At 50.0% G+C, this 17500-nt stretch overlaps 1 protein-coding gene across 2 annotated transcripts in view; it reads right to left on the bottom strand.

Moving 5' to 3' along the window:
• The window catches only part of LOC310803942 (membrane-associated guanylate kinase, WW and PDZ domain-containing protein 3-like), a 103584-nt gene that overhangs the window by 10368 nt on the left and 75716 nt on the right, over positions 1 to 17500 (bottom strand). For both annotated transcript variants that reach the window (XM_083668937.1, XM_083668938.1), the window contains exons 5-13: positions 16228 to 16434; positions 13345 to 13516; positions 12192 to 12271; positions 10349 to 10406; positions 8881 to 8984; positions 5966 to 6157; positions 3985 to 4641; positions 999 to 1030; positions 1 to 73 (exon numbers count right to left, since the gene is read on the bottom strand). The exon at positions 1 to 73 is cut by the window's left edge and continues 129 nt beyond it. In XM_083668937.1, coding sequence (XP_083525063.1) covers positions 1 to 73; positions 999 to 1030; positions 3985 to 4641; positions 5966 to 6157; positions 8881 to 8984; positions 10349 to 10406; positions 12192 to 12271; positions 13345 to 13516; positions 16228 to 16434 — 1575 coding nt within the window. The remainder of the gene's footprint in view (positions 74 to 998; positions 1031 to 3984; positions 4642 to 5965; positions 6158 to 8880; positions 8985 to 10348; positions 10407 to 12191; positions 12272 to 13344; positions 13517 to 16227; positions 16435 to 17500) is intronic.

Genomic DNA, 17500 nt, shown 5'->3' with positions numbered 1-17500 from the left:
GGTAGGACAGAGCCTGGGGGGCCGCCAAATCTGTCACACAGTCCAGAGTCTCCGTGCTAGCTGTCATCTCCCTCTGACAAGAGGAAAGCGAACCACACACACATACACATACACACACACACACGCATGCACACGCACACGCGCACACGCACACGCACACACACACACACACACACACACGCACACGCACACGCACACGCACACGCACACGCACACACACACACATAGCCACCATGTTAGATGAGCAGCACATTAACGGCCCATAGCTTAGATCCAGGTCATTAACCAGACACACTGCAGAGGAGATAATGGGTGATATACTGTAGAACACTAAGGAAAGGAAAGGTCATTCCTCCGCTGGCTATCCCTCATTGCTCTCCCATTACTCCCACTGTTTGAATGCTTTGAACCCATGGGGTTTCAATGTAATTTACAATCCGCAGGCGCAAAAAAGACTTCTCTTATGGCTCTGACAGGTGTATTCAGAGGGAAAGGGCAGCTTCACCTAAAGCTGTTATATTAATGCACCATCTTATCTTCTGCTCTACGGTTGGTTCATTACCATTGCAATCCCCTGACAATAGCCTGAGTCCATGGGTGGTGAATAGTCATTAAGATCTAAACAGAAAGGGGCCGTGTGAAACACAGTCAATATTCAAATTCCTAACAGCTACAATTTCTTCAAAGTGATGCAACGGGGCTTGCTGGTTAGCTGAAGGACAAAAGGCTTTGGAATAAAATGGAGGAGTAATTGTCTGGGGAAGGGGGGGGGGGGGGGGTTGGGGTAGGACACACGCAACACACACACACACACACACACACACACACACACACACACACACACACACACACACACACACACACACACACACACACACATACATACAAGAAACACACACACACACACACACACACACACACACACACACACACACACACACACACACACACATACGCATACAAACGAAGAAACAGGAGCATTATCAGCTTTCACTCACAGGTTTGAGGCTCTTCACAGGAGATGTCTGACCTATAGAGAACACAAGGTATGATCGGAATCATGAACAGGGTTTGGAATAACATGTACCAGTGAGATATCAACCAGCAGGGGGCACTGTCACCCTAACAGAGACCGAGAGTAGTGAGGTAGAAGAAGAATACTGTGTTGAAATAGTCTACACTCTAGAGGTTTTAAAAACAGCCCTATAGCATACTCCATCAAGCAGCATACATGACTGTGTTATTGAAGATAAATATGAGATATGTATGTGTGTATGTGTGGGAGTAAGAGAGAGAACTCAGGAACTCAATAACTCAATACATGAGAGAGAGAGAAAGAGAGAGAGAGAGAGAGAGAGAGAGAGAGAGAGAGAGAGAGAGAGAGAGAGAGAGAGAGAGAGAGAGAAGCCTTGTGTTGCTTTGTGAGTGAGGGAGAGTCATGCATAAGATCCAGTGACCAATAATACTTTTCCTCTGTCGACAGTAACAACTTTACACCCACACACACGTTCCAGCTCTCAGATTGTTCCTATGGTGTCTGGCTCCCTGCATTAACTAGATCCACTAACATGCACTCCTCTCCTCTGTCTGATGAGCGTGAAGGGTTAATGGACCCTGATCTAACCAACTGACAGATACAGCTCCATTTATACGCTCAATTGTCAATTACCGAACCCAAGGACTGACATCAAGGATATGATATAGGATGAATGCATTATGCATCTCTCTCTCTCTCTCTCTCTCTCTCTATCTCTCTCTGTCTCTCTCTCTCTCTTTCTCCCAGCCCCTGCACCCAACACACACACACTCCACATCTCTCTGCCTTCAGGCCAAGGGCCAATCTGTAATGAGGGTTAAATCTGATGTTAGCTGCTCTGATGGTCTGGGAGAGAGGAAGTGGGGGGGGGGGCAGGGGGGGGCGGCGGCGGGGGCTTAAAGAGTGGGTCTTGGGTCTCTTCTAACTACCGGGGTCATGCTCTGTGAGTGGGCCGGGGTAGACCCGGGTGGTGGTGGGGGTCAGAGAGGAGGGAGAGAGAGGAGGGAGACCGTGACGAGGAGGAGGAGGAGGAGGAGGAGAGGGAGATGGACCCCCCCCCCCCCATCCTCCACCCTCCACCCATGGCAGCACAGCGATGGTCTCAGCCTGTTAAGAGCGCCAGGGATATAGAGAAGCATGCAGGAGTCCTCTGCTCTGTGATGATGATCAAAGCCAATCGAAGGCTCATCAACTTGCTGCTGCTGTGTTCCCCGAGGCGGCAGGGGATGAATGTGGGGGACATTTGAAGGGTGCTTTTCCCCTCCCCCCTCTCCTTCTCTCCCCCTCTCTCCCCCTCTCTCTCCCCCTCTCTCTCCCCCTCTCTACCCAGGATCAGGCAGACAGAGCCCTCTGCTTATGTAACTTCTCTTCCCAGGCCGGCAACAGCTTGCAGCACGCCTCGATGACAGAGACTCTGCAAACGCAGGCAAGCTGGCTGGAGAGGAGAGGTACACACCCAGCACAGGGAGAGATGACACACGTCTGTGTGTGTCGAGGTGTGTGTGTGTGTGTGTGTGTGGGGGGGGGGGGCTGTGTGTGTGTGTGTGTGTGGAGGGGGGGGGGTGTGTGTACGTGTGTGCGTGCATTAATGTGTGTGTGGGGGGAAAAAGAGGGAGAGAGAGAGAGTGACAGACAGACAAAGAGAGAGAAAGAGAGAGCTGGAGAGGAGAGGTACACACCCAGCACAGGATAGATGACACACATCTGTGTGTGTCGAGATGTGTGTGTGTGTGTGTGTGTGGGAGGGGGTGTGTGTGTGTGTGTGTGTGTGTGTGTGTGTGTGCGTGCGTGCGTGCGTGCGTTAATGTTTGTGTGGGGGGGGAGAGAGAGGGAGAGAGAGAGAGAGAGAGAGAGAGACAGACAGCTGGAGTGGAGAGGTACACACCCAGCACATGGAGAGATGACACACGTCTGTGTGTGGAGAAGTGTATAGGTGTGTGTGTGTTCGTGTGTGTGTGTGTGCGTGTGCGTGCGTGCGTGTGTGCAGGTGTATATGTGTGTGTGTGTCTGTGTGTGGGTGCGTGTGTGCGTGCATGTGGAGCGAGATATGTGTGAAGGGAGAGGAGGGCTGTATTGAGGTGCAGAGAGGGTGAATGCAGAGGAGGTGTTGAGGGGGGAGTGAGGGGGGGTTGAAGGGAGGTTGAAGGGGAGGTTGAGGGGGGGTTGAGGGGGGGTTGAGGGGAGGTTGAGGGGGGGTTGAGGGGAGGTTGAAGGGAGGTTGAGGGGGGGTTGAGGGGAGGTTGAAGGGAGGTTGAAGGGAGGTTGAGGGGGGGTTGAGGGGGGGTTGAGGGGGGGTTGAGGGGAGGTTGAAGGGAGGTTGAAGGGGGGTTGAGGGGGGGTTGAGGGGGGGTTGAGGGGGGGTTGAGGGGAGGTTGAAGGGAGGTTGAGGGGGGGTTGAGGGGAGGGGTCTGAGTCTCCTCTTCATTTGTCACAGCTGAAGAGACGGTGCAGGTGCGACGTTTAGCTAAAGAGGCAGCAGTCCCTCAAGTGTTGACCTAGCTACAGTAGGCACAGTGACATCACCAAGTACCATAACCGTGTGTGTGTGCACGCACGTGTCCTTGTTTGTGTGTGTTTGCGTGTGCACGCGCGTGCCTGTGTGTGTATGCTTGTGTGTGTGAGTGTGTGTGTCTGTGTGTGGGTGCGTGTGTGCGTGTGCATGTGTGTGTGTGTTTGTGTCTGTGTGTGTGTGTGTGTGTGTGTGTGTGTGTGTGTGTGTGTGTGTGTGTGTGTCTCTATGTCTCTATCCTCGCTCTAATGTCATGGCAACAGTGATGCCATGGCGCTGTCTTCTATTGGGCTTCACATACACATCACTTCCTGTTATTATTTATAGCTTTAAAACATGTTTTACTGGTGTGTTATCATCACTGTCCTCGTTACAAATCAAGTCAATGATCCTAATCCTAACCCTAATCTTAGTCTTAGTCCCTCTCTCTCTCTCTCACCTCCTCGGAGCACCAGGACGTTGACCTCACTCCCCACGGGCAGGTCTTTGAGGATGTCCACCACCTGGGCGTGGCTCAGCGTCTGGACGTTCTGCCGGTTGATCTCCTTGATGACGTCCCCCTTCAGCAGGCCGCGGCACCACTGGGCGTCCAGGATCATCTTCACCTTCTGGCCCAGGGGGCAGTCGGCGATGGCGAATCCGAACCCCCCCGGACCCTTCACCAGGGGCACGCTCACCAGCTCCGGCTGCAGCAGGCTGGTCTCCGCCCCTCCACCTCCTCCTCCTCCTCCTCCCCGCTCAGGGTGCCTTCCGTTGGGCATGGCCGCCACCACGGGCCTCCCGCTGGCGTCGGTGGTGACGTAGTGGAGCTCCTGGGAGGAGCCGTGGAGGACGTCTCCCTTGACCAGGAGGGGCTGGCCGTTGATGAGGGGCACGGCAGTCACCACCTCCCCCCCCTGGAGGGCCGGGGCCGGGGGAGGAGGAGGAGGGAGAGGGGGGTCCTCGCTGTCGGCGTCCACGTCTGGGGGCAGCTGGTAGCCGCGACACAGAACCATGTCCACGTACTGACTCACGGGGATGGACTGGAACATCTGAACCACCTCGGGGTGGGTCTTGCCCAGAACACACAGGCCGTTGATCTCTACTATCACATCACCTGCAGGGGGGGGGGGGGGGGGGGAGGAGAGAGACACACACACACACAGACAGACAGACAGACAGACAAACAGACAGATAGAGAGAGAGAGAGAGAGAGAGAGAGAGAGAGAGCGAGAGCGAGAGAGAGAGAGACAGACGTACAGACAGACAGACAGAAACAGAGTGAAAACTTCATAAATTACGCAAATACAGACATGTATCCAGGGATGATGTAATGGTTGCTATATCTTGTAATACAGTACCTATCCTATGACGTAACTCTTGTTTTGGAAAGACTGAGCTATTTATCCATTCAATCATTATCTCGAGAGTTTCCTCTATTTGACTCCATTTTCCATTTTTCAGAGCAACAACCCCCTCCTCTCTCCCTCTATCATTAGTCTCTCCATCTCTTCCCAACGCTTTCATCTGCTGTCCTCCTTCCCTCCCTTCTTCCTGTCTCTCCCTCCTCCGCTCTCTTTCTCTCCGTTGTTCTAACAGACCTGAACTTGGTGCTGTCAGGCACATCATTACTGCATGCACCAGAGAGAGGGGGGAGAGGGAGGGGGGAGAGAGAGGGGGGAGAGGGCTCTGTGTGTTTCCTTTACATCTCACCCTCATGGCCATCTCTTAGAGAACAGCTGCCTCCAACCCGTCTGAGCGCACACACACACACACGCACACACGCACGCACGCACGCACGCACGCACGCACGCAGGCACGCACGTAGGCAGGAAGGCAGGCAGGCAGGCAGACACGCACGCACGCACGCACGCACGCACGCACGCACGCACACACGCACGCACGCACAAACACACACACACACACACACAACCACACACACACACACACACACACACACACACACACACACACACACACAAACACACACACACACACACACACACACACACACACAACACACACACACACACACACACACACACACAACCACACACACACACACACACACACACACACACACACACACACACACACACACACACACACACACACACACACACACACACACACAGCCAAGTAGGCTGTGCTGAGGATGTAGAGACAGCCTGAAGGCCTGAAGGCAAGAGGAAGATCAGATACTAAACACAACAAAGATGCTGGGCTCCACATCCACCATCTAACCTGCCTCTCTGACACAAATTGATCCCCCTTCACCCTGACAGGCTCCTTGTTATTTCTCTGCTGCATCTCTCACTCTGTGAGTATTAGGCTAAGTGCAAGCTCTCTTCAGAGAGACATCTTGGCCATTGATCATGTTCAGAAGTTGGCCATGTTCAGGGCCTCTAAAGAACCTCTAAAGCAGGCCTCAGAGATCTTACCGGAGGCAATCTTGTTGTCGTGGGCGGCCGGGCCGTCACTGAGGACGTTCTTGACCTGTAGGAACTCGTCGGAGCGGTCGCCCCCGATGATGGTGAAGCCGAAGCCCTGGGAGCTCTTCCTCAACGCCGTGTGGAACATCTCCCCCTGCAGCTGGCCGGGGTCGGCGGTGAAGCCTGCTGCACCCCCCTCACCTGCGTGTGTGTGTGTGTGCGCGCGTGTGTGTGTGTATGTGTGTGTGTGTGTGTGTGCGTGCGTGTGTGTGTGGATGCGTGCGTGCGTGTGTGTGTGTGTATGTGTGTGCGTGCGTGTGTGTGTGTGTGTGTGTGTGCGTGTGTCACAGTGGAGGAGAACAACAAGAGATGGATTTTCCAACCGAATCTTTAAACGTGTCAAATATCAAACATCCCCTAACGCCTACGCAAACCTACACAAACCAGAGTTCGCACCCAGACGAGAACAGCGACTCTCATTAGTGAGTGAATTTACGGCGCGCTCGTCGCCGAAAACACACACTCAATCCTGGGACACCTGTTTCTGCATGTCAGTAATTACACACACACTGTGAAGAAGATCAACACAGCAGCCTGTCAATGTGTTTTAATCAATAGTCATGCTTGCTGTGACTAGAGGGAGCATTCCCCAACCGAGAGGACTGAAACACAGCACATTGTGAGGCGTTCTGGGACAGCACAGCAGTGAACATGAACTGATAGAACATTGCAGTGCAGCATGGGTAGTTAAATCACTTGTCTGCTTCGTGGGATTCATTAACATGCTGCGGATCTCAACGGTGATGTAACACCTCTGAAATTGTTCAGTTTAGCATGAGGTCCCCTCGCTCTCCCTCTCTCTCTCTCTTTTTCTCTCTCTCTCTTTCTCTCTGTCTCGTCCTCTCTATCATTCTCTCTCTTGTTCTGTCTCTCATGCTCTCTCTCACTCTCTCTCTCATTTTCTCTCTCATCCTCTCTCTCATTCTCTCTCTCATTCTCTCTCCCATCCTCATCTCATTCTCTCTCTCATCCTCTCTCTCATTCATCCTCTCTCATCCTGCCTCTCATCCACTCTCAATCTCTCTACTACAGACTGAACGAGTGAGTCAGAAACAATTCCTAAATGAGGAACAACCTAGGGTCAATGACAGCATCCATGGAAACACCAGTACAACACAGCAGATAACAAATCTGGCATGGTTCTCACAGCATTACCATGGACAGCTGAGCTCTCCACCATTTGATATAACTGTCTTATGAGCACTTTCTATCAGAACCACAAGCATATTTTCTCTCTGTTTGACTGTCTGTCTGGCTTGGCTAAGGCTGTAGAAGGCTGCAGCAGGACTCAGACAGAGAGAGAGAGAGAGAAAGAGAGAGTTGTGCTACATTGAATGGCACGGCCCACAGCCCAGCTCAGCTCCCAGGGGAATTGGATACAGTGTGAGGACTCCAGCCGTCCTGTTCCATGGATCAAGACAATCTCATTTACATAATCACATTCAAGTCATTTCTTCAACTGTGGGTGTGATAAACAGAATGTCATTGTGTGTGTGTGTGTGTTTGTTTGTTTGTCTGTGTATGTGTGTGTGTGTGTGTGTGTGTGTGTGTGTGTGTGTGTGCTACAGTAGTGACAACAATCCATTGCAACACAGCATTGAAGGCAGGGACGGAGAAAGTCCTAAACAGATCATCCGACGACAGACTTGATGTTAAAGAATGTTCTGCTTGATCAAGTTTTAAATTTTTATTTTTTTACCAAATCCATAATTAATCGCGATGAGTGAAGAAGCATGTTTTATCATGTCACAAAAGAACGACAGAAGCTATTACTAGTGGAAAGGGGATTGAATGGAACTGTATAACAGCAAATGCATGTAAAAAACATTGTTTTTTGACTTCTTGTTGAAATACTGAGGGATTATTGAAGTTGCTTTGAGGTCCCCCTAGTGTGGAGGTGCAAACGGAGCTGAGTTGTGATGGAATGTCCCTGGCTCCCTCCACAGCTCTCCTGGCTGGTAAACACCACCGACACACACACACACACACACACACACACACACACACACACACACACACACACACACACACACACACACACACACACATACACACACACACACACACACACACACACACACACACACACACACACACACACACACACACCTCTGGAGCTGGACTCGCTCACATGAACACACAGACGGGAATGTCTAGGCCTCGGAAAAACCCTAAAAGGGCTTTCTAGCCCCGAGGTGCAACTGCAACAGCCATTGTTGTGGTTTCATCATAGCAACCGTCTGGACAACCTACAAGGTTGTGTAATCAGCAGGGAGAAGGCTGTCTCTCCGTCCCCACCTGGGTTAAGACATATCTTGTTATACTTGGCCCCTAAGATGAGCTGTTCTAAGAGCTGTCACAGCCACTAAAAGCCACTCCTCTCCCCCCTAACCTCACCTCCCCTCCCCTCCTCTCATCTTACCCAAACCATTTGTGTAAAGCCTCGCAGAAGAACATGACTGTTAACCTGTAGCGAATCCCAGCGCTGTAATGTATTATATATCTGCTGTAATGAAAACATATTTAATTCATATTGTTTCTTATGGCATGAGAGTGGGTTGTCTGCAACCTCACACTCGACAAGAAGATCGCACGAGTTGTGGTTGGAGCCTTGGTGAACTGTCCTGCTTCTCTGAAGACACGTAGCATAGCACGGGTCGAATAGGAGCTGGGTCTGAACAGCTATTGATGCTTGATACTATTTGACACGTCATACTGCATCTTCTTTGAACCAGAGGAAGGATATGGCTGCTATATATACCACCATTCAATAGAAAAACACATTCAATAGGTTTAGAGAGATTACTTTTTTTTTTTTGCACTTGAGAAAGGCAACCAGGTGAAAACGTTGACATTTACTGTACCTGGTGGAAGTGCTGCCCCCTGGTGGATGGAGGCGGTCTCCTGGCCCAACTTTCTCTTAGCCTCAAGGACTGGGTTCTCAAACTGGGTCCTCTGGTTGATGTGACTGGAGCAGAGACAGGGCAATACATCATGTGTTATAGAAGCTTCAGAATATATATACACACACACACACACACACACACACACACACACACACACACACACACACACACACACACACACACACACACACACACACACACACACACACACACACACTGGAGGAAGAAATCGGTGGCTTTATAAAGCACTACGGGGTGATAGAAGATTCACATTATAAAGAATACATCATAAAACACTGCACACAGTCCGGTTACTTAGTGTCTTCTCTGGTTCTCTGGCTTGTATACAACTTTAACAGCTGTGGCTGCTTCCAGCCTAATCGTGCTGGAGATGAACTACTGGCTGCCATTGCTTGTTTTTATTGGGGTAAACAGCCTGTCCCTGTGGCGCAGCAAAGTCATTGTTCTACAACACCGCGTTCAACTGAAACGCTGGCAGTCAGCGAGGAGGAGGAGGAGGCCCATCCGTTTACTATTGAGTCTCCTTGTAAAAACAGTGTGGAGTCCCTCTCTCCATCCGTTGGCTCATCCTGCCAACCCCCCCCCCCCCCCCCTGTCGTTCCCCCCCACCCCCCCCCACCCTCCCCCTGTCCTCCCACTGGCTCTACCTGGGAGGGGCCCATCTACAGAACCAATTATAACACATTTCCTTTTCATCACAACAGACGGCTACATCTCCTTATCCTCACAGCATCCCCCCCCCCTCCCTCCTCCTCCTCCTCCTCCCCTCTCTCCATCCTTCCTAACTCAAAACACTCCTCCTCTTCTCCCTACTGCTGCTATAATGACTGTGTTTCACAAATTTCCTGCTGGGGCTGTGAATACAGACACATTCTGTCGTACACACATACAGTACACACACATGCACACACACACACGCATGCACACACACACACATGCACACACACACACACAAACACACATATACGGCTGTGTTTTCAACGTAGGTCGGTGTGATGGTACCAGCAGCGCTTCCGTTTACCACCCACTGAGAAAGCAAATGTGAGTCTTGATCATGACAGGAACTGTTCTCTACATGTAGGTGATGGTTTCCTGCACAGCGGGTCTGGCAGTGAACGACATGGTGCCCCCTCTCTCTGAGAGGGTTCAAACCGAGGTGCATCGCCACCTACGGCACATCGGTTTGGAAGATATTGCATTGCTGGAGCATATTGGTTTATGAGGGTTTATTGGTTTGCGGCGTGTATTATAGTTGTACTGTGACTGCCTTTATCCGCTGCCAGTTTGTCATTTGTAGATGTAGTGTGTGTGTGTGTGTGTGTGTGTGTGTGTGAGGGGGGGTTGTGTGTGTGTGTGTGTGTGTGTGTGTGTGTGTGTGTGAAGGAGGCAGTGTGAGCAGACTTACTCTACGTAATAGGTGCCGTACTGTGGGTCTTCAATCTCCTCCCAGCCGTATGGAAGCTCTGTAGAGTGCAGAAAGAGACATTGTGTCCAAGCACACAGGCATATCAAAACACACACACACACACACACACACACACACACACACACACACACACACACACACACACGCAAAAACATGCAAATGTAGACAGCACCAACCAGATAACAGGGCACAAACCAGTGTCGAGAGGAGCCCAACAGGACACGAGGCACAATGAACACACATGACATTACAGCTGGCCACCAGAACCCATGTAGTGTGGTTTCAAGGTACAGCACAGCACGAATAACAGCTTTTTGTTCATTTTTTAAAATTATTTTTTGGATCTCTCAGCGAAGTTTGGCCTAAGAAAGGAAAGTGAGTGAGTGAGTGAGTGAGTGAGTGAGTGAGTGAGTGAGTGAGTGAGTGAGTGAGTGAGTGAGTGAGTGAGTGAGTGAGTGAGTGAGTGAGTGAGTGAGTGAGTGAGTGAGTGAGTGGTCATGAAAAGAAGCCTCTACTGATTTGGTGAACATTTAGTTGTTGTTGTGCAAACAGGCAGGCGGTGTGTCCGACCATGGCTGCTGTACTGTACTGCATGTCACGCACTGATGAACATATGAAGCTGGGGATGAATTTATTTAAAAAAAATAAAAGCTCTTCACGCTAGAGAGAGCTTTGGAGCTGCTTTTCAGAGGCAGCCCACCAACCTCAGTAGCTCTCCTCATGCCTTTAAAAATCCATTAGAAACAAGGAGGCCAGGCCCCAGTGTCTCCCCCCTATGCCCTCACCACCCCCCCACCCCCCCGTCCCCTGTCCTCCGTCCCCCCTCTCTCTCTCTGTCTCTCTCTGGGCTGCACTTAGCCCACATCAGGTCATGCGTCCTGGGAACAGGCAGGCGAGAGGGCACTCCTGGCATCCTGGTGATGTACAGAGAAGCCCCTCGCCCCCCCCCCCCCCCCCCCCGACCCGCCTCCATGGCCGTGTTGAAGACAGAAGCCCCCATACAGCACACGTGCCGCTGGGCTCTGAGCCTGTGTTAAGTGAAGTGGTGTTACAGAGAGGAGGGTTACACAACCCTGTATGTCTGCCAGCGTGGTGGTGGATAGTGTATATTTGATGAGCTGCGTGTGCTGTACGCTACATGTGTCTGTGTGGCTGTGGCATCGGGGGCATACCCATGTCTAAAGCCTGTAGTAATATGTGTGTGTGTGTGTGTGTGTGTTTGTGAGAGAGAGAGAGTGTGTGTGACTGTGTGTGTGTGTGTGTGTGTGTGTGTGTGTGTGTGTGTGTGTGATTTCACCAAACCCTGCAGAGTCACTACCTATCTTCCGCCGTAGACTGAAGACCCATCTCTTCAGGCTACATCTTAACTGTCCCTCCTAAAGACCTCTTCATCCCTACTACTGTACAGTTTCTCTACTGTAAATACATTCAAAAAACTAAAAAAAAGAAGTAATTCTTCCTTCTTCTAGCACTGTAACTGCCAATAGCCCCTGGTCCTAGCATAGATGACTTTTTCTTAGTCGCTTTGGATAAAGGTGTCAGTGATGGTGAGTGGTCAAGTTAGGTGTGACACGATCTATCAAACCAGTTAACATATAGTTTGGTCTGACATGAAGATGTTAATGCTTTGTATACTGCTGCAGACTGGGGGATGTATCAAGGGGTTGAAACACGACAAGGGCTGAAGAAAAACTCAGTTCTTGGTTCAGACCACACAACTGGACCCAGAGTACTGACTTGCTCTGCTGCCTGATTACACCAAGTAACAGATTCCTTCAACACAGACGTTGTCACTGTCAACTGTTTCTTACAGTGCCCTTACCTCCATCCTCACACTTCTCAGGGGGCTTGGCCTTCTTGGCCAGGCGGGGGTCCAGCCAGGTGGTGGTCTTGGTGTTGTGACTGGGGGAGGGAGGGGAGGGGAGGGGAGGGGAGGAGGGGAGGACAGAATAGAGAAACATGAAACACTGGAACCTGCAGTGATACTGATCTGTGTATTGATATGCACACACAACAACAACAAATGAAAGAGTAATTGAAGAAATAATAGCATTGTGCAGGGGAAGGTGAAGAAACGCTGGAGGGCTTGTCGAGAAGCCTGTGCCTAAGGAAACTGCTATCAGCATCAATATAAACAGAGGAAGAAAGAAGTGGACTGCCAGGACGGAATCACGCACTACCTAGAGATTAGGGTTTATTTAAAAAACGCACAAATTATGAATAATCACTTGAAAAGTGTATCCCTCCTGTTGTGTATTAAACAACAGGGAGTTAGAAATCAGAGGAAAATTGAAATGCAACTTTCAGAATACAAATTGTGTGTACATGTTCAGACACAAGTGGCAGGGAGCCAGAGCTAGATTTACTTTAATTGTTCCCAAAACAAAGTATTGATTTCTTGAGAAAAATGTTGAGGTTATCCTGGACAGAACCAATAAAATGAATGTTCTGGAGCCAGAATACATCTGGGAACGTCCATGTCGAGCTCTCACTTTTTGGAGACCCAGAGCAGCCTTCAGTGCACCAGTCCAGGCCCTGGCCAGGCCCAGGCTAAGACTCAACCCTCTGTTTGCCATCATGTTACGTAACCTGTCAGTGATGTGCATCGCTAATCTAATCAACCATTTCATGATACTTTGCATGACGCTGATTAGACACACTCATCTGGAGCGTAACCCTTAAACCCTTAAACATCATTTAACAGTCACAGAGACAGGCATGGGCTACAATCATTAAATGCCATATGTTTGTAACATGTTTTACATGCTTAGTGTGAAATCATTTTACACAAAAAACACAAACAACAACCCTATCTTTATGTATCTACAGTAGATACTAGGTACTTACTCTATGAAGTAGACCATGCCTGTCTCTGTGTACTAGGTATGTGTACTAGGTAATAGGTACTTACTCTATGAAGTAGACCATGCCTGTCTCTGTGTACTAGGTATGTGTACTAGGTAATAGGTACTTACTCTATGAAGTAGACCATGCCTGTCTCTGTGTAGGCCATCTCCCAGTTGAGAGGCAAGGGCTCCAGACTGTCGTCGCGAGGTAGAGAGCTCCAAGTACGGAAGCAGTCCATGGTGCTGCTGGACTGGTTATAGCTGGGCACCACCTTCCTCCAATCAGCCCCTTCCTTGTGCTCTGTATGGAGAGAGAGAGAGAGAGAGAGTGAGAGAGAGAGAGAGAGAGAGAGAGAGAGAGAGAGAGAGAGAGAGTGAGAGACAGAGAGAAAGAAAGAAAGACAGAGAGAGAGAATGAGAGGGAGGAAGAGAAAGAGAGTCAGAGAGAGAGAGAGACAGAGAGAGAGAAAGAGAGAGAGAGAGAGAGAGAGAGAGAGAGAGAGAGAGAGAGAGAGAGAGAGAGAGAGAGAGAGAGAGAGAAAGACCAGAAGGTTAGCCTGCATGCACACCTCCAGCCTCCTCCTGTCCTCCCAGCATGCGGTGGGAGAGGGGAGGGAGGGTAATGGTGCCACAGGATTTGCATGCAAGAGATCATGTGTGTTCACCAACGTACTGTTTTGCATTTGCATGTGTGTTTGTGTGTGTGTGTGTGTGTGTGTGTGTGTGTGTGTGTGTGTGTGTGCGTGCACGTGTGTGCGTGTGCGTGTGCATGTTTGTACTCCCCATGGGTTTCAATGAGATAGCTGTGGATTCACATTAAAAAGGCGATCTGAGCCGGCAGCTATTTTAGCATAATCATATTGTACCACTGCTCTCCTTATTTATCCCTTTACGAGTCATTTCGGTCGAATGAGAAATGCACCACAATAAACATGAGCATGAACACAACAAAGACCTTCCTAACTGATTTACTGGAATGGTCCTTGGGAAGCTGCTGGCTACAGCCGACTGAAAAATGAGACATATACCATTGTACATCAGCGGAGGCCCGGTGGAGGTCCAAATCAGAGGACAGGGCTCATTGCAATGCATGGAACGGAATGCATTGCAATGAGTCCTCCGTCCTCCGGTTTCTGCCTCCGCCAGCCTCCCCTCATAGACATGGTTTGCGTCATCTAGGGACTGTTTTGCAAGCCTATGCACAAGTACAGTATATAATGAGGTGTGTCACACAAGACAAGACCACACAGCATTTTTCGATTAAGTGTGTAACTCCCAGAGCTGAGACAGACCATGAACATGTCAGGTTGGTCCATCAATTTTTAACACGCGCCACCATGGGGTTTGCTGCTAGGCATCATTCAACAGATCTGTTTTTGTTTGTCACACTTGCACACACACAGACGCACACACACACACACACACACACAAATGAACGCATGCACACACGCACACACACACACACACACACGCACACACACACACACACACACACACACACACACACACACACACACACACACACACACACACACACACACACACACACAGGGTGTCTGTGACTGCCTTGTCATGTCAACACCATGGCAGCAACCCTGGGGCAGCGCTTCAAGGACAGTGGAGGTCATCTCTTCCAGTTCACACAAGGGTGAGAGCCCCCATTCCTTAGCAGACGGGGGGGGGGGGGGATTTGAGGCTGGAGAGGTGGGTGAGACGAGGGAGTCAGATGAGGGTGAGGAGGGGAGGGGAGGGGGCGGTGGGGGGGGGGGAGGCTGTAGTCAAGCGTTTGGGCATCTGCTCACTTTTTCCATAAACCTCCCCATCAGTTCATAACTCCCTTCCATCTAGGGTGAAGAGGATGAAGAGGCCATGACCCCCACTCACCAGAATAGCTACAGCTAAGGTACATGCTCCACAACACAAGCATGGAAAAGACCTCTTTTCTATAAAAAGACTCAAGTGAGTCTTAAATGCCATAATCATTTTTTTTTTTAAACAGGCATACAGTATGACCCATTTTTCCTGGAGTCAGGTTCTCCTCAGAGCCTCAAGGACAGACCTGCTCCGTGGAGAGAGTCAGGGAGTCTTGATTGATCACAGGCAGAGTGTCCTGGTCTCTGGGTTGAGCTGCACGATACTAGAGGGTGTGTGTGTGTGTGTGTGTGTGTGTGTGTATGTGTGTGTGTGTGTGTGTGTGTATGTGTACTCTGGGTTGAGGCTACTTCAAGGTGACCTGGACTACACTAGAAGGTGCTGGGGCTGGGGCTGGGACTGTAGCCCTGGGGCTGGGGCTGGGCCTGGGCCTGGGCCTGGGCCTGGGGGCTGGAGGCTGGGCTGGGGGCTGGGGGCTGGGGGCTGGGGGCTGGGGGCTGGGGGCTGGGGGCTGGGGGCTGGGCTGGGGGCTGGGGGCTGGGGGCTGGGGGCTGGGGCTGGGCGACAGCCTCTGGGTTCTGGTAACACTGAGCATGGCTGTATAGTATAGCATACAGTAGGTAGGCTCATTACTGTACTTGGATGAGGAGTGGGCTGATTAGGTCATTATCCTCATACAGTAGGTCAATATTATGCAAATATACCCCGGTAGTGTTTTATTTAATTTGGAGATTCGTTATTTTCCATATGGAGCCAATAGGTCGCTACTAAATTCATAAAACCATGGTTACAGTACTGTACGTATCCTGATGCTCATACAGCCATAATATCACATGTGATTATGTAAAATCGAACGGAAAACATATACCCATTTGGAGAAACCTACTTGGAGAAATACTGTTAATTCTATGTAAGGTACAGTAAGGGAGTAGCTCCAAGGGAACAGGAGAGGGTTTGAGATCAGGGGAGGCTGGTAGAGGTAGACATCGGAGGACGGGCTCATTGTCACGCATGGAACGGAATGAGGAACGCGTTTGATACCGTTCCTCATTCCGTACCGCGTGCTCCAACAAGCGCGTCCTCCGATGTCTACCTCCACACCGGCCTCCCCTGTTTTGAGATGTACGGTACGGTACTGACCAGGGAGGCCATTGGCCAGCGGAGGTCTCTCGTCATCATCCTCTTCCTCCGGGACCACGCTGTCCTTCCTGTCCATCTTGCTGACGGAGGTGGTGCGTTTCCTCTGAACCTCGTTGTCGTAGTCCTCGTCAAACAGGACCTGGTCCACGAGGTCCGGCTGGACCAGGGTGGGCTCCGCGGGGGGCTTGGGGGTGCCGTAGTAGTTACCTGTTAGAGAGAGGGTGGGAGGGGGGGAGATGGAGAGAGAGACGGGGGGGGGGGGGGGGGTGAGAGAGGAAGAGACTGAGGAAACCATAGCAACAGTACGTCAACTGTCACAAGACAAATAGCTCTGCTAAGACATTGAAGGTCTTGAAGGTCATTTACATCATGGAGTCCCTCTTTATTCTCTCTCTCCTTTATTCTCTCACTTTATTGAGGCCTGACGACTCAACACCAGGTGAAGCACAGCATCAGAACCAAGGTCCACTATGAAACCGCTGTACGATAAACATCACCCCTTCATTCATTCATCTTCATCTACGGTACAGAAGCAGATACAGTCGGAGGTGTTTCGCTGGATGGTAGAGTACCTTTCATTTACTGGCCCTGTGCCCTGCTGTCCTGCTGCCCCTGGGTAATGACTAGTGACAGCCAGCACATTTCAGTCATGAATCATGTAACATTAAATTCACTTCACTTGGGATTTGCCAGCAACCAATTACACTGATCATTGAATCTAGCAATTAACTTATCTGAGCGAGAGAGAGAGAGAGAGAGAGAGAGAGAGAGAGAGAGAGAGAGAGAGAGAGAGAGAGAGAGAGAGAGAGAGAGAGAGAGAGAGAGAGAGAGATTTTTTTTTTTTAATGAAGCAAAACCTTGTGATACTAGTCATAAATATGCAGTGAAGATAATGGTTGTTGGTGTGGGAGAGGAAAAAGAACACAACTTAGTTAAATCATCCGCTAATTTAGCTCATGGGGTGATCAATCTCTTACTGTTGCACAGTCTGTGTAACTCAATTTATGCATAGAAAAAAGTAATTATTCAACCTTCATTAAGATTATAAATTATGTGCATACTGAATCACATGCCTACCATTTTTCAAGTTTGCTAAATAGTTTTCCGTCTGATTTTGTTTATGAAGTGTTTATGGAATTATCATCTTGGCAATTTTTCATTTTCTAATGTCAAATATTTACTTTGCTTTACATAACATAATCATTTGACAGAACCTATTCATTTAAATCATAGTTCACAAGGAGCTTAATTAAAGAATAGGGAAAGATGCCAC

Source organism: Argentina silus, assembly GCF_951799395.1.
Source record: "Argentina silus genome assembly, chromosome: 4".
NCBI lineage: Eukaryota > Metazoa > Chordata > Actinopteri > Argentiniformes > Argentinidae > Argentina > Argentina silus.
This window is presented reverse-complemented; position numbering and strand designations above follow the sequence as displayed.